Source organism: Bubalus kerabau, chromosome 8, assembly GCF_029407905.1.
Source record: "Bubalus kerabau isolate K-KA32 ecotype Philippines breed swamp buffalo chromosome 8, PCC_UOA_SB_1v2, whole genome shotgun sequence".
NCBI lineage: Eukaryota > Metazoa > Chordata > Mammalia > Artiodactyla > Bovidae > Bubalus > Bubalus kerabau.
The window spans coordinates 47,100,302-47,118,498 of record NC_073631.1 but is presented as its reverse complement, the minus strand read 5'-3'; the positions used below and the strand labels follow the sequence as shown (position 1 = coordinate 47,118,498).

General features: G+C 38.3%; 1 protein-coding gene across 1 annotated transcript in view; it reads left to right on the top strand.

Annotated features, from left to right (window-relative positions):
- The window catches only part of FBXL13 (F-box and leucine rich repeat protein 13), a 216,741-nt gene extending 198,826 nt beyond the window's left edge, over positions 1-17,915 (top strand). The window contains exons 19-21 of the mRNA XM_055590169.1: positions 2,753-2,887; positions 8,083-8,246; positions 17,588-17,915. Of these exons, the coding sequence (XP_055446144.1) occupies positions 2,753-2,887; positions 8,083-8,246; positions 17,588-17,771 (483 nt within the window). The 3' untranslated portion in view covers positions 17,772-17,915. The remainder of the gene's footprint in view (positions 1-2,752; positions 2,888-8,082; positions 8,247-17,587) is intronic.
- The last annotated feature ends 282 nt before the right edge of the window (positions 17,916-18,197 follow it).

Genomic DNA, 18,197 nt, shown 5'->3' with positions numbered 1-18,197 from the left:
ATTATAGAAAATGGTTCACGATAGCAAAAGAATTCCCCATAATTATCAGTAGAAAACTGTATCCTACTCCCACACAGAACTCTGTAGCAGGATTAATCAGAACTTAATAAGGCAAATAGTCAAGAGATGGTTTTATGAGTATGCACCATGAGGTGAGCTTTTTTAAGACTGCAAGCTGACACCTTTTGAGGTAGTTTAAATTAGGATTTTGACAGAAGCACATTATTGTCACAATCAGTAAATATTAGTGAGATTCAGTCTCTTCCACATATCCAATTTAGGAATGCAGCCATTAAGCCCCCACACAGTGATTCAATTCATGAAATACAGAGAAGAAATTATTTAACTCACTAAGTTAAAGTTGTCTTAAAGACTGCTGAGAAAGTCAAAGTGTTAGTCACTCAGTTGTGTCTGACTCTTTGCGACCCCATGGACTATAACCCACCAGGCTCCTCTCTCCATGGAATTCTCCAGGCAAGAATACTGAAAAGGGTAGCCATTTCCTTCTCAAGACTGCTAACCCATGGCAAAACTGGTTGATACATGGGATGAAAGTCAAACTTGATAATTTTTGCACTTTCTCTCCATTTTCATTATAAAAGATTTTTACTTTGAATAAGCTCAGTCTAGCATTTTCCAAGATAAGAAAATCAACAGCATTGATATATATGTGATTCTGAAGCACTGTAGCCAGAAGAGCATAAATAATCTTATAGGTAAGGGGGGTATGGAATTTCATGAGTGATTATGCTGAAAAACATGCCTACAGGCTTAAGTACTTAATACAACTTACAATCTCTAAAGGAAAATATGGATTGTAAGAGAGGGAAAGTTCTGACTTATTTCTTAGATCTGTACTGATTTATGCCAAACATAAAGCCCTGGACTCATCTTTGTGCCTCAGATTTTCCCTGAATGAGAATGCTACCATGAATGCATCATAGGCCTTATTAATCATTTTTATAAGTTCTTCTGTAATTTAAAAATTCTGAGAAAGTTTAACTTCAAAGAATATCAAAGATTTTAAACAGGCTTAAAGCAGAACTGATTCAAGCAGTCCAAGACACTGACAGATGCTTCTGAAAAGAGTCTGCAGACATGCAGAGACTTAAATTTCCCTTTGAAGCTTGTTTCATCCTTTAATAAGTTTTTCTTATTGTTCAACTATTCCTTCTTGCTTTACATTTTCTCTGGTTCCTTGAACTCTATCCATTCTCTAAATAGAAAACAATGTTATCCTACCCCTTGCAACATAAGAATTCCTGTATTATTAAAACACAAGTCTTTATATCCTTGAAGATACTCACAAACAGATTGAGCAAGCAGCTAGTATTTATTGAGAACTTACTGTAGTCTAAATATGATGCTTATGAAAGGGGTATAAGAAGCAAGCAGGGTTCCAGACAGTACCTCTGAGAGACTTATTGCACTCTAACTGAAAAACTTATTGAATGTGAGCTGAGTTTTAAGACCAATTCCAATCCTTTAAAGCTAGATTTCCCTAGTTGTGCCCTCTATGCTTGATTAGCTCCAATAACAGGGACCTCAGTATCTCCTTACAAGCTGCCCCTTCCAATATCTGACATCACTTAGTTGCTAGAGAAAACAAACCTCCATATAAACTGAGCTACAAAACAGGAATGAGTCAAGTACTGTATGTAATTGCTGAATCAGCTGAAAAAGACAAGTTTTGTATGAGGTCAGATGAGGGGAATCACTGATGGTTACTGTGGTCAGAAAAAGATGATGATTCAGGGCAAAATAACCAGTATCTTTCAGTTTTCTCCAAAGTACAACACAAATGTGCATCTTTATTATTACTGGTATCATATGCAAATTCCAGTAATAATTAATATTTATTGAGTGCTTGTTGTTCAGTTGCTAAGTCGTGTCTGAATCTTTGCGACACCATGGACTGCAGCATGCCAGGCTTCCCTGTCCTTCACTGTCTCCCAGAATTTGCTTAAACTCATGTCCATTGAGTCAGTGATGCCATTCACCATCTCATCCTCTGTCTCCTCCACCTCTCAATCTTTCCTAAGAACTAATCAATATGTTAAACTGCCCCTCAAATGACACTGTATATAAATTTTAATATAGGCTTTTTTTCTTTTTACTGAAAGTAGGAATGAAAATTAAGAACAACCAAGATAAAGGGAAGAACTTTTAATGATTTCCAGACCTTTTCTAGCCCTAGAAATTTTAGATAAACATTTTGGCATTCCAGAACAATGCTGGAGGGTAGATATTATTGTCCCTAACTTGAAGAAACTGAGGCTCAGAAAAATTGAGTGACTTGCTAAGGTTTCAAGGCTAATAAAGTGGTAGAATGAAATTAAAACTCAAGTCTGTCTGATTCCAAAAACTGGGCTTTTTCCATTATATTTTAGCGTCAACCCCAGAGTGTTTGCCATCTTATTCTTATCTCCAGATTTCTTTTCTTCTACCCACTGAGCTGAATATAACTCTAAGTACTAACCATATGGGTAAAATTCCATTAGTGATAGAAAACCAAATTATGTTAGCAGGAATTTGAATATTAGTGAACTGTTAAGCGGTGTCTGAGTATCTTTTGTTATAAGGAGATTTTGGACTTAATGGCTTCTTTGTTTGCAACAAAATGTAACACATCTACATCTCAAGAGCTGAAATGCATACTAAATAAACTTCCACGGGGTAAGACGGCATAAATTTGAATAAAGACTAAGAAAAAGAAAAAAAAGAAAACCACTAACTTTGGAATTTCTTGCAGGTATTCTGCAAAGGCTCACTGACCTTGGAACATCTGGATGTCTCTTATTGCCCCCAACTATCAGATATAATTATTAAAGCATTGGCCATTTATTGTATTAATCTCACATCTCTCAGTGTTGCTGGCTGTCCAAAGGTATGTGCAGGAGTTAGAGCTCAGACATGTCAGATTGAAGTACTGCCAAAGAACACAGGCAGGGTAGCAATTAGGTGCTGGACTCATAATAGAACTTTTCTTTGCCATATCTGAGGTATTCATCAAGAGTTCTCCTTCCCCAAACTGTAAGTAGCTTTATGATTTCATTTGTGTAAAAGTAGTACCTGGAAAAAGTTAAAGACAATTCTCATACAAATATAAAAATATGTCAAATATTTATTTAATTCACTAATGAGAGAACCAGCAAAATGATAATGTCAGTTCATTCAGCATTTGATCAAACTGAGTATTTATAGGAACTGAAGAAATAATGTTGGAACATGATTGTTAGGTTAAATCCAAAATTGGTTAAAGTCCTACAAGGTAACAAATCAATAACCTTGGAGCTATAGTTTCTACCAGAAATAATCTGCATCTCTCTTAGACAAAAATACAACAGGTAGAATTTGAGCCCTAATCAATAATAAATAGTATGTCCAAAAAATGGCATAATTCCTTGTAGAATTTCTCAGTTGGACCTGTTAAAATAATGTTCCGGTAAACGTGAAAGGGTAGGCAACCATCTTTTGTTTTATTTTCAAGTGTTTGACTATTTTTCTTGACATCTGTCTTTGAAAGGAATATATACTCATTGCAAAATCTTTGTACTGCATATATTAAAAGTATGAAAGTAAAAATTCAAAGTCATATCACCATCCAGGACCACTGGCATTTTATACTTACTCTTCTAGAATTCTTTTCTATGTACAGAGATTATAGTTAAAGAAGGTTTGTCTTGCTTTTTAAAGAATAGAATCATACTTTCTAAAATACACTGTAACCTACTTTCTTTTCTCTTAATATACTACAGATAATATCACCAGGTCAAGAAATAGAGGTCTCTGGTTCTGGATTAATTTGGCAGATTAAATATACCCTGATAATTTTGTTCCCTCTTGAAACGCTACCAAAACTGCAGAAGAAGGATGAGGGCCCACAATGATAGGGAAAACAGTAGGAGACAAAAGCAACAAAATTTTGGAAACCTGAAAATAGATGAATTAATTTAGCATACCAGAGACAACTTTGAATCCTAAACCAATAGTAGAGAAAGCTGGGGAAAGAATGGATTTACACCATAACCTTCAACTTGGCAATCCTGTATACTTCTGTAACTGGGTTAAGAGGATGGCTAAAGTAAGGAAGACTGGGTTAAAAGTTCTTGAGAAGTAGGTACATCAATAGATCTCCTTCCCTATTCTATGCTTTCAGGCAACTGCCCCTTGTCATCCTCACCAGATTTGAGATATATTTCCTAGAGCCAGATTTCTCAACCGTGGCATTACTGACATTTGGACAAGATCATTCTTTACAGTGGGGGATTGTTTCGTGCACTGTGGGATGTTTAACTGCATCCTTGCTCTCTATCCAGTACGTGTCAGTAGCACCTAGCCCTCCCCCATACCTCCAGTCATGACAATAATAAATGTCTCCAGATATTGTTGAATGTTCTCTGATGGAGGAGGGGAGTAAAATCTCTCTACTATCCACTCTACAGATAATAAAACAAAAGGTGGCCAGGCTGGGAGACATCATGTAAAACTGAGAGCTTGGATACAAAAGTAAAAATGGGAATTAAGTGACTAAATGCTTAATGCAGAGATACTCAGCACTTTTCCAACACAGCATCCAGAATTTGGCTGCCAGATCTTTCCCTCCAGGCAGGAGGCTGGAATCCTTTTTTCTGGGGACTCTGACTAGTCCAAGATGAAAACTGAAAAATACTGACATTTGTGGATTTTCCAACAAATAACTCATTTAGCCCACTGAAGCTGAAAGAAGAGAAGGCCCATATTATGCACTCAGACCTTCCATTCAGCTTTTGTTGTTGTTTTTATTTAGTCGCTAAGTCATGTCCAACTCTTTTACGACACCATTATTTGTAGCCCACCAGGCTCCTCTATCCATGGGATTTCCCAGGCAAAAACACTGGAGTGGGTTGCCATTTCCTTTTCCAGGGGATCTTCCTGACCCAGCGATCAAACCTCCATCTTCTGCATTGAACATGGATTCTTTACTGCTGAGCCTCTAGGGAAGTCCAATCAGTTTTTAGCTTTTCACTATTAATCACCAGCAGACAGTCAAGGACATGAGGCCACAAAGGAGAAGATAAAGACCAAAACAAATTAACAGAAAAACCTCAGAGGAAGTAAAATACCCAAAGGAAAGAAAACTAAAATATCTCTTAAAAAATCCTCAGAAATTGTGAAGTTACTAACAATTTTGTCCTCTTCTGTTGCACACATTAAAGTATCACCTGAACTTTCAAGACTCCTTGAATTCTAACTGGTCTAAAAATTCAGCTTCTCAGTTGTTCAGTCTGGGTAGTGAGTAGGTTAAGAGAGTGATGCTAGAACCTCCTGATTTCTCTATCATTAACCATCCCACAATAAGGGGGAGGCAGTGGTGGGAAAGCTATGGTCAATCATGACAAAATTGATCTAGAAAATTTACAATAAAATTCTTCTTTGTTCCACAGCCTTTAGAACTAGGGAAACCAGATGTCTTTCTGGTCAGCATCATCTGGTTCTAGAAGTAAGCTGGGGCAAGGTATCAGGACAGCAGTGACCATGAGCCCTCTGCAGCTTGGGCAGTCACAGCTCGTGGGGTCCTTGCTTTCACTGCACACGGACACACAGACACATGGGTAACACATGGCTCACTGGGAACTGCCCTGGCTCTAAAGAAAGCACAGATGTTGACTGGGTTTTTAAGAGGCTCCACTAATAAGGGAGGGAAATAGGAGAATGAGAAAAGGAAAGACTCTAAAGAGAACAAGAACTGTGGCAGAGGATTTGTGTGTGTTTGTTTTGTTTTTGTAAGGAAAAACCGACATAGTTCCTTCTACAAAATGTGCAGTGGACGTTGTCTTACAGCCTAGAAACTAAGGAGGATAACACAAATAACATTTTATAAAATGCATCACTCTACACTGAAGATCTAGACTGAGAAAAAGGAAGGAGAGTAGATTATTTCAGAATCTCAATGTAAAGGAAAAGCAGTGAGCTTTACCATCTATGCAGGTGAAATGAATATTCTGATTCAGAAGATATAATGACCATAATATGAACACTCCCCACAGCCTCAGAAATCATAAGGCTGTGGTCCTGTCTAATATATTTCAGTTCCATTGTTTCTGATGAGCCATAATACACTTCAGTGTCTGGCTCATCATTCTAGGCTACATTTCCCAAAAGTCCATGAGTTAATCTTGAATGGGCATCTTATACGCCTCCTGGAAGGTCCCTACAACCAGCTCGCCTCCAAGGTTAGTGAGTAGTACTATGACCTCATCCTACCCAGCACTAATATGGGAATAACATAATCTCTGCTCAGTAGGACTGAGATCAAGACCTTGTATCTGGGAGTTAAGAATATGGCCAGTCACCTCGACCTCCAGTTTCCAGCTCCCATAAGTTCCAAAAACATCACCTCAGTCACTGAACACTTGGGATTCTGATCTACAGGAAATGTTGGGCTCCTTTTCAGTTCCTCCAGTAACAAAAAAACCTAGTACTCTGAGCTCTACCTCTCTGGTATTTTTCCATCGTCTCATTGTCTTTCCTTTTCCTACAATTCATTAGGGGCAGGCTAACTCCTGCTCCCAATGATATCAGATACTCAGAGACCCATAGAGTGTGGCAGGAATGGCTGAAGGCATTTATGTGAGAATCAGTTGCACTGTTAAACCTTGGTCCTGAGCATGTTCTGGAAACAGGGCATACTTAGACAATGACATCTATCTTTCCAAACATAAAAAGTATACATTTCAAATTAAAGGGGGTTTATGCATAATTCTCTCAATTTTATGTAAAAAACAAAAGCTTAGCCTCATGGCATGTTTTTTTATAATGTTCAAACATTTAAAGTAAATTAAATCCAGTTGGAAAAAAATTCCTTTGGGGAGAGTAATCTAGTTGATTCTGCAACAAGTCTCAGTTCAGCTATAAATTCAAACACTAGACCTTGAGTAAGTGAAGTAATCTAAGAAGTGGAGTTGAATTACTTCTACAGAACATCTGTGCAAACCCTCAAGATGTTGGAACCCTTAGCAGAAATTCTCAGTGTGAGATTCATGTAGTCTCTGTGGCTTCTGCTCTTCTTTCCTCTGCTGCCTACAAACATCTCTCTCACCTACTAGTCCCTTTCCAGAATCAATTATTCCATATACAAACCATCAGAGATGTCCAGATCCCTTCTTATAGCAAGTTGATTCTGTTTGTAGGTTAATATATATTATATATATATTCATGTAATACATATATTACAGTTTTGTAACATGTGGTGTTATTAAACTTATGCTTCTCAAATTGATGATGCCTTAGAGTGGATTTCAAATTTAAAGCCAAATGCTGTTAAAGCAGAATTTCGTAAGTTGCTCATACTGGTGTGACAAATATTACTAGGAAAATTTTGATGAAGTTTCCCATCCTAAACAGGTAACTCTAAAATAAAAATAACAGCAAGATCACAAATTCTTATAGTGCCACTTGAAAGAGACCTTTTACTGTTCTGTAAACAGACTAAGTCACTGACCTGAGTTATAGGCTCATCACATGATAAGAGAATATGCAAGGGTTCTGACTATATTTGTTATAGACTGAGTATTTATGTCATTCCAAAATTCACATGTTGAAACCCTCATCCCTGGTGTGAAAGTATTAGGAGGTAAGGATCTGGGGAGGTAACTAGGTTTAGATTGAAGTCACAAGGGTAGCACCCCCATGATGGAATTAGTGTCCTTAAAGAATAGAAAGAAACTAGAGCTCCCTTTGGGCTTACCTGATGGTTCAGATGATAAAGAATCTGTCTGCAATGCAGGAGACCCAGGTTTAACCCCTGGGTTGGGAAAATCCCCTGGAAAAGGAAATGGCAACCCACTCCAGTATTCCACCATGTAGTTACAGCAAGAAGGTAGCCATCTACAAATCAGGAAGAGGACCCTTACCAGACACTGAACCTGTGGGCAACTTGATCTTGGACTTAGCTTCTAGAACTCTGAGAAATAAATATATGCTAGTTAAACCAACTAGTCTGTAGTATTTTGTTAAACAGCCCAAACTGACCAATATACTATTCTTCCTTGGGATGCAGCTGGTTGAAATAATCAGTAGTTACTTTGGCTCTATGTCCAGATTACTGACTCAGCAATGGAGATGTTATCAGCAAAATGCCATTACCTGCACGTTTTGGATGTTTCTGGTTGTATCCTGCTTACTGACCAAATGCTTGAGAACCTTGAAATGGGCTGCCGACAACTCCGGATCCTAAAGATGCAGTACTGCAGACTTATTTCCAAGTAAGTATGTACCTGAATGTGAAAAGTTTTGTGAACTACTTCCTGAGAAAACAGATTATGTTACCACAGCATTCATAATACAATCCATAGTGGCTTTCAGAGTTAGGAAGTTTTTATTTTTCACCTAACTGAAGCCAATATATTGAGCTCACCTCTAAAATGGTCTTTGTGGTTTTATACTCCTTTTCCAGTAGTCCTTCTACTCTTAGTGCTTCCCTTTCCTTGACTGTGCAGATGCCCAAAGCCCTAACTCTGCTCCTCAAGGAATAATCACTAGCTCTTCCTCTACTTCCTTCTCAAAATAATACCATTCAGTTAATCTCTCCTGTGGGTTAAGAAAATCATCAGACATAGTAATAGCGGTGTTAGTCACTGAGTTGTGTCTGACTCTTTGTGATCCCACAGACTGTAGCCCGCCAGGCTCCTCTGTCCATGGAAATTCTCCAGGAAAGAATACTACTGGAGTGGGTTGCCATTCCCTTCTCTAGAGGATCTTCCCAAATTGAAGCCGGGTCTCCTGCATTGCAGCCAGATTCTTTATCGTTTGAGCTAGCTCACAATTAGGTACAAATGACTAACAGTTATGAGTCCCATCTCCCCCAAAGCTATTTGTTATATATTTGTTATTTTACTAAGATCTAGCGCTAAGAGTTGGACACGACTGAGCGACTTCACTTTCACTTTTCACTTTCATGCATTGGAGAAGGAAATGGCAACCCACTCCAGTGTTCTTGCCTGGAGAATCCCAGGGACAGGGGAGCCTGGTGGGCTGCCATCTATGGGATCACACAGAGTCGGACACGACTGAAGTGACTTAGCAGCAGAGCTCAGAGTAAGGTATTCTGATAACTGCTACAGGCCAAATGCCTATTTCCTCAATTTACAAAATGTTTCCAATGAAATAACAGCTGGGTAAACAAGAAATCTATAAAGGTATAAATCTATCAGGTGTTTTCCTATGATTTTAGATAGAAAGCCTTTTTTTGCTTTGTTGTTCATTTTTTTTCTATTGACTGGAAATAAAAACGTGGAAGTATTTTAACTGACCTGATGAAGTAACCCGTGGAGTGTTCACATGAGAATTCTTGACCAGTTCCTGAAGGTCAGGTTCTTTTCTGAAAGTTGAAAAAATGAATACTAAGAATTAATATTATCAAGGTACAAAGTACATAATGTGTTCTAAGTATGTAGATTTCACAGAGGAACTTTCTTAATTAAACAGCCCTGGCAAGAGCTGAACCATGAGATCTGGTCATTTGATAACTGAGGAAGAAAATGATTTCTGATCTAAGGATATGTGTGCTAAAATGAAATGAAAAAACAAAAACAAAGCTATTACTTATAGAATAAGCACTCCCACTGGGCCTAGACTTGCCAGGGGAGAAGGCAGCCAGCTGAAAATGGATCAGAAAAAAGAGGGCAGGTTGTTGAAAACTGTTGAAGAAGAATAGAGACTCAACCTTTCTTGATAGGTCTGGAGATGACTGACATCAATATTACTAACTGAGAGTATTATACCATGAAATAAGGTCCTAGGAGTTTCTGTTGACCTTGTTATATCATAAAACAGCCAAGATATCACCTGTGGGTAAGATGATAGTCAATGGATAATGTACTATACAAAGGAGTTTAGTTTTTAGTCTTTTGATTGTATTTTGCCAATCATTATTTTGGGGAGGTAATATTATTAAACTTCTGAAATGTAGGATGTTAGGTAGAATGAATGGAAGACTTAGCTAGGGTCCCTGTGAAACTAAACATGGTTACCCACTCCTCGTGCAAGGTCCATAGACTGAAAAAAAAATATGCAAAGAAAATAAACAAGTAAGATTTTACTACTAGCTGGGGTTGGCCCCCCCAACCAATGCAAAACTCTAGTTAACTAGCTGAATCCATTGAAAATTCCTTTACCCAATCCAGGACCGTTAAAGGCCTGCTTTGTTTTCTACCACAAGGCCTGGCTGTCCCTATCAGCCAGGAGCAGACAGAGACTTGGCCCTCATGCTTAAAGGGGAGCCGGCTTGTCTGCCCATCTTATTGTCTAAAGAGGCCAAACCATTTCAGTTTCCCTTGTAGCTCCACTCCTGCTAAGATCCAGTAAGAAAGCGGTCTAGAATTTTCTGATTCTATCCTTGTCTAGCAATGGAGAGGGCTGTCCCACAGCATGGTGGTTAGGCTAGTAAGGCTCCAGGAGCATCTGTCTTGACATCCAGCTTCCAGGAGAGGATGCTACTTGTCAGTCAAGGAGGTCCCAAGATACTTGGGTTTCAAAATTTTGATTAGAGCAGTGGTAAGGTCTGGCCTCATTTTGCTGTTTGGGCTCAGATCTAAAGACTAGAGCATTTTCTTCTTCACTTAGACCCATGGGATCCTTGGGTGGAGTTGGAAATGCTTCTGAGTACATGAACCCTTGAAGACACAAGTTCATGATGGTATCTAAAAAAAGCAGTTGTTTGCTCTTGCTCCCTCAACAGTGAGAGCTTTGTTTCGTCTGGGTGAAATGAAACATCTGGAAATTAGGATGGAGGAGATTTTTCTTGGGAAGAGGTTTCATGACTTTGAATCACAAAGCAAAATATTCTCACACATCTGACTCCAGAACATAAAAACGTATGAAATAATATAAAATCTAGTTATAGCCCTCAGAAGAAATTGTCCTATATACAAATTCCTCCATACTCAATGGAATCTGAAAATATTTCACCAGCTTTACAAATCAAAGAGGTCTGTCTATTCAGCCCACCCTTTCTGAACCAGGGAAGTAGTAAACTTTTGGTCAATGAGCAAATTATCTAAAGCTCTTTTGCAGGAGAGTTTCCAGCATGAGATATTCTGTCATTCTACAACCTCAGAGCCTGAAGGGATCCCAGGAAATGATTCCAGAGGTCTCATGTGGAGACATAATAAGTGAATGAAAGTCGCTCAGTCGTGTCTGACTCTTTGCAACCTCGTGGACTGTAGCCCACAAGGAGTGGGTTGCCATTCCATTCTCTAGGGGATTTCCTGATCCAGGGATCGAACCCAGGTCTCCTGAATTACAGGCAGATTCATTACTGTCTGAGCCACCAAGGAAGCCCATAAGAGACATAATTCTCCTTTAATTCAAGGAGAAATTCTTAATAACTGAGATTATAAATATGACAAGAAAATCTAGCTGTCTACATTTGAAGCAGTTGTATCCACCAAGTCTTTCAACTTATAGACCTCTGTGAGGAAAGCAAGATAGGCAAAGGAAAAAATGAAAAGCATAATGGGAAAGCCAGAGAAAGACCCAAACGATGGTCTCCAACAATCCAGGAGGGTCTGAGCCACAAAGAAGCAGAGGAGCCATTAAGTCTGTAACTGGCAAAGAGCAAAAGGACCCTTCTGACATTATTGGGGTCTGGAATCCAAAATTTTAAACATTAGAGAGATGAGCAGAGAAAATCTAGATGGTTGTCAGAGCTTTGAACAGCAGTACAGAGATTCTTTGAAGACCTTATTTAGCAGTTGTTGGCAGCATAAATTACTACCTAAACACTCTAAGAGATCTGCATTGTTAGAAAATCGTAATAAAACTCAGAGTTCTCCTCTCCAGCTCATGGGAATGTCTTTGTGGAAAGGCCTTTGTAATCTGGACCTACTGAATTTTATTACTAATATGAACAAATAATATTACTTAACTATTATTATTTGCCATGTACTGTGCTAAATCCTATTTTATTATCTAATACTCACAAATACTCTATTACCATAAAAATGAATAAGGAAACTATCTTAAACAGGTTAAATAACATGCCTAAAGTCATACAAATAAAAGAGCCATACTTTGTACCTAGGTCTTATCATTGCTATGCTATTTTTTTCTTTAGATTAATGATTTTCAAGCTTTCCTAAAGCCCTAACATTCAAGAGATTTGATCAATAAGGGAAGATAAGTACTCTCTGCCTACTTTACTGGCTGATGCATAAATACAAGGCTGATTAGAAGCAGTCTTTGATGTAGGCTCCAAATTCTCCTTTCTTTTAGCTTACTCAATTAACTAGAAGGAAATTTGAGGGCAGTTCCCTGATAGCTCAGCTGGTAAAGAATCCGCCTGCAATGCAAGAGACCTGGGTTCAATCCCTGGGTTAGGAAGATCCCCTGGAGAAGGGAAAGGCTACCCACTCCAGTATTCCGGCCTGGAGAATTCCATGGACTGTATAGTCTACAGGGTTGCAAAGAGTCGGACACGACTGAGCTACTTTCACTTCATTCAATGTTTATATAGGGATAAACTTTAATCAGAGACATTACTTTGTCAACAAATGTCCGTCTAGTTAAGGCTATGGTTTTTCTAGTAGTCATGTATGGATGTGAGAGTTGGACTATAAAGAAAGCTGAGTGCCAAAGAATTGATGCTTTTGAACTGTGATGTTGGAGAAGACTCTTGAGAGTCCCTTGGACTGCAAGGAGATCCAATCAGTCCGTCCTAAAGGGAATCAGTCCTGGGTGTTCATTGGAAGGACTGATGTTGAGGCTGAAACTCCAATGTTTTGGCCACCTGATGCGAAGAGCTGACTTATTTGAAAAGACCCTGATGCTGGGAAAGATTGAAGGCAGGAGGAAAAGGGGATGACAGAGGATGAGATAGTTAGATGGCATCACCGACTCAATGGACATGAGTTTGGGTAAACTCTGGGAGTTGGTGATGGACAGGGAGGCCTGGTGTGCTGTGGTTCATGGGGTCGCAAAGAGTCAGACACTACTGCGACCGAACTGAACTGAACCTTTAGTCCCTTTTAATTTATGAAAAACAAAAGTCATTTACAAACTAAACCCTCTAATGTAATACAACTGTTTGTGGCATATCATGTTTGAAAATCTTTGTTCTATTCTGATCCAAAGAAACCTCTCTCACCAGGTTAAATGTGTAATGACTAACCACTGCAGTAGACCGCTTCAATTTTCAAATCATTTCTTACCAGGTCTTGGTATTGCTCAGGCCAAGCCTGAGTAGAAGGTACTCAAAGGATTCCATATGCACGTGAAGGAACTTAGAACACACAGTGATTCCTCAGTAGACATTTTCTTTTCAATATTTCCCAGCTCCCATATAGATTAGAGCATCAAGCTATTAAAAAGAAAGAGGAGGTGTTTGAGACAAACAGGCAGACAAACATGTTTCTAGCAGGAGCATTCAGTTTCTACATTTTCAAGTTTTCTGATACTTTTCAGAAGTTCTTATGTGCAAATACACAGCTACACAGAATGGTGTGAAAAGTAACTCTGAAACTCTCTGGCGGTGAGTTTGAAATGGACCATGCTGGTCCGTTCTCTTGGTTAGGTCCTGTGTCTTAGGAGTCAGTCAATGCAAGGATGACCAAAGTCCTAGTAAGGTGGTGAGGGCAGCTAGTTTATGGCCTAAAGATTTTCTAAAGGGGGGAGAGGAAGCAGACTAGGAAATAGTCTACACTAGTATTCAAACTCTAAAACTAATGCCAAATTTGCCCTAAACAGATTCAGATTTTTCAGTTTTCCCCAGGACCATGCTTGCTGGTAAAATATGTAGGACTAAGTTATCCCTAGAGACATTCTAGACTTGAGGAAGCCTTAACCTCCTGGCATTTGTGATTGGGGGAAGAGGGGTCTCAGACCTGATCCTTTGTTCCTCTCTTGTCTGGATCACCTTCAATGGCCAGGAGGCCCTCTGATGTTTAGTTTCAGTGAAGCTGACTGTGGGTAAAAGGCAGAGCAGTGCTTATCACTAACAGCTAAAGTAGAGGCAGTATGGAATTGCAGATCTAAGAAATGCTTGTACCACTGTGTACTTCATCCACGGCCAGGGCTCAATCTGCAGCTTTTTCTTTTTTAATATGCAGTTCATTTTTATTCTGTCACATAATATTGCACTTAATGAGTAGTTTTCCTATTCATTCCCTATTTTTCTTGTCTATATTGAGTCAAAATCCCCAACTTTCTTTTTCTTGTTACTTTTTCAAACTCCCATTACTTGCTAACTTTTTATATCACATTACCTACCATCTATCTTCCTGGGTCTTATAAGTCATTTGAGGAACTCTATTACCCAGTATTTATGTATCCTCAAACTTAATACTGGAGAAGAGAATGGCAAGCCACTCCAGTATTCTTTCCTGGAAAATTCCACAGACAGAGGAGCCTGGCAGGCTCTAGTCCACATGACTTAGCGACTGAACAAACTTAGCATTAAGAGTACTTATTCTCTTACCAGTTAACTAGAGTTCTCAAAAACTCTTGCTCTTCTGAGGCCAAAGGTTATGCATAATTTGCTCAACTATTTACAAATCTTTTACTCCCAAACATGTCCTTTTCCTGTAGGTCAAGACCTTGTTGCCTAAACTCAGGAGTATTGTTATCATCAGTGGCATTAAATCATTATCAATAACTGTGAAATATAGTATGTGTGTCCAGCGCTCTGCTGTTAGGATGTTGGAAACAGCAACCTAAACCAAACCAAACTAGACCAAAAACCAGCAGAAGATAAGACAGCTAAAGGGCTCCTGAGTAAACTAATAAAGTCTCTTGATTTCGCTATTACTGCTGTATTTCAGGAGATACCAAGAAATGTAATATGCCCTTAAATACCTTCTTAAAGGAAAGAAAAATAACAAAGTCTAAAATTATAAACAGTTGATACCATGAAACTATGTACTGGAAAGAAACTAATCCTATGGTCAACTTCCTACGAAAGTTTAGAGGAGGTAACATTGGGTTGGAGTCTTAAAAGACAGGCAAAGTTTAGACAGGCAGAGACAGGCTGAAGGGAAAGTAACAACAGATCTCTGTTGCCCAGGATAGTGCTTTAACCTTTTAACCATGCTTCTGAGTCCCCCAGCATTTGGTATTATATTGTGGCAGGTTTTTGAGGTTAAAAAAAAAAAATCTCACAGGAAACACTTTTAAAAAGATGGCAATCTTGTCAACTACATAGAATTGAAAAGGGAGAAAAATCTTCAGAAGAAAATAGAGAAAGCTAAAGATATCTATTATTTTTGCATGATACTATTCTACTTAGAAGACATAAAGATTATATAAGAAATTTAAAAAATAGAATCACACTTCTTAAAAAAGATTGAAAAATTAGCAGAATGCTTTTTTTTCAATCTTTATATTGAAAATTTATATTCAAAAATTTTCAATCTTTATATTGATTTTGGACTTTATAAATTTATAAATTTTCAAACTTTATATTGATATTGGACTACAAACTTGTCTTAAAATTTGAGAATAAATATTTCTCTGAAGAGAAGACATCTCTTTGCTAAGTTTTAACGCACAGGGATTTGTGGCTCAGAACTAGAAATTAGTATAACAACTGCTTTTCCTTAAATTGTTCTTTAAACTTTTGTAAGTTTTATGAGTGCAAGTATAGTAGCCAAAAAGCAATGTGGTAAGAAACAGAACTGGCAATGCTTTGGCTGTCTCTCTGCTGAGTTTGCTTACAATTATTTTAAACTACCTAAGATTTGACCAAAGTGAAATGGTCTTTTAAACAACTGATGTATCTTAGCTTTTTTGTAAATTTCATAGCCATACCAGAACTCATATGGCCATTGAACACAAACTTAAGTATATGACATCAGCCTCCGTATCAATGACTCAGTTTCCAAACTTATGCAATTAGTAACTGAATGTAATATACAGTAATAGCAAGCAAAGAATCCCCTACATGGGCAAACATTGTTACTTATCTCTGTTCCTACAGAAGCTGCCAGTTACTTATTTCCTTTCTAGTGCTGATCTCACCATTCAAGCCAGCTTCCCAGGAAAATCCTTCTGTCCTGGAAATGACATTATTTTCAAGTTAGATATACTTTTTTTCTGATGTTGAAATATTGTGCTTTATAGGACATATATATTTGGTCATTCAGAGGATCAAAATTTATCTTTTATATCTATATTTGGTCTTCCTCCATGGTTTCTGGCTCACAGCTCCCAAAATCTTTGGAATTTCCTGAGTGATAAGAGCAATGGAAGAATCTTTTATCATAGTATTTGGTCTCTTACCTTCAGTTTCTGAAACTGATTCAGAGCCACAAGGTGAAATTATGGGTGTCTTGTTATTCATAACAAGTCCCTTTCTACTACAACTGAGTTTATGTTAAGGACGTGACTTCTGGAAAGCACCTAAGAATGAGGGCTGGTTGCCAAGGGAATCAACCATGAATAGAGGAGTGAAACATTTTCAGGATGATTTCAAAAATCACCCTCTGATTTCTGGGGAGAAGTGAGGGACTGGAGGTTGACTCAGTCACCAACAGCCAATGATTTAATCAATCATGCCTACATAATGAAGCCTCCATAAAAACCCAAAAGGAACAGGCTGAAGATCTTCAGGTTGCTGAATGCATAGATTTGGGGCGAGTGGTATGCCTGTAGAAAGCAACAATCGGCATCCTTTCCCCAAATCTTGCCCCATGCAGCTCTGATACCCGGTTGTTCTTGAGTAATATCCTTTAATGAACCAGTGATTCAGTGAGTAAATGTCTCTGTTTTCTGTGAGCAGCTCTAGGTAGTAGATCAGAAGCCCAGGTAACAACCTGGACTTGAGATTGACATCTGGAAGGTTTTCCGTGGGTCTGAACTCTTAACTTGTAGAATCTAATGCTATACCTGGATATATAGTGTTAGAAATGGGCTGAATTATAGGATGGCCAGCTGGTATCTTAGAACTGTTAAGTGGTATGGGAACCACCACCACCCCATGTTGGAACTGGGGTCCCAAATGACTTTCTGATGATTTCTTTGCTTTCTTCTTTCTAAGAAACACATATTTTTAATCATTTTGGTCATGGACACCTTTGAGATGTTAATGAAAGTCACAAACCCTCTCCTCAAAAAAAAAAAAAAAAAAAAGCATAGTAGATACAAAACTGCATGAATTTTCAAGGAATCCCTGGGCCCTCCCTGAAGTTCATCCGCATATCCGACAGGGATCTGTGGACTCTAGGTTAGGAGCACCTGCTCTGGTGCACAGCTAACTTTCACAAGTTGCCTAGTTAGGATACTTCCATCAAAGAAACTTGAATAACAAGCTCACTTAGGAGTGCTAGCTATAGAGTGCCCTCAGTGTTTCCACGCCTTGGCCATGCTATTTCCTTACCTATTTCAGTATCTTTTAATCTTTGAACTGACTGAACCAGAGAACTACTGAGCTACTGAAGCTTTGGGATCCTGATTATTAGCACAATTTACCCACACCCTCCCGGTCAGGAAGGCAAAAGAGATGTGAACTCGAGTTGTGACAGTGAGTTCTTTAACTCCAAATGTGGTCGAATTTGAATATTTTGCACTAGCAATTACTTTTTCAACTAGCTAATGCTCATCACTGCTATTACAGGGAGGCAGCTATAAGAATGTCATCTATAGTTCAGCACCAGGAATATAGTGCTTCTAACCCTCCACTTTGGTTTGGCTATGATTCTGAAGGCAAGTCTCTTAGAGAGAAACAAAACACATCACTTAAAAATTCAGAATTGACTGCAAAAGAGTCAACATACAATAATGAAGAGGAAGCAGTATGACCTTCAACCTCAAGCAAGAACCAGAAATGTAGAATCTGGCAACTTCATTTAATGTAAGTATTTTTTACTAGCTGGATCTGAACAGTGTAAACAAGCTGGAAATCATTTCCAGATTTTTATTCCAGCTATGTGTTTGTAAATTCATCTATGAGTTCTTCTAACAATCACGATTAAAAAAAGCCAAATCAAGTACTGCTACTATGTAACTTTTCTACTTTAATTTCCTTAATCAAACCAATTGTTTTGATGAGATTATCAAATCTAGGTTACAGTTGTATACAAAACAATCCTGACAGATGTGATGTTTTTGACAAGAAATTTAGAAGCTTCTCCTTAGAAAAGAAAGCAGAAGGCTATATAAAAGAGTAAGCGTTTTGAGTGAGAGCAACGACATTAAGGATCTGTAAGGCTTTATTATAAATGATA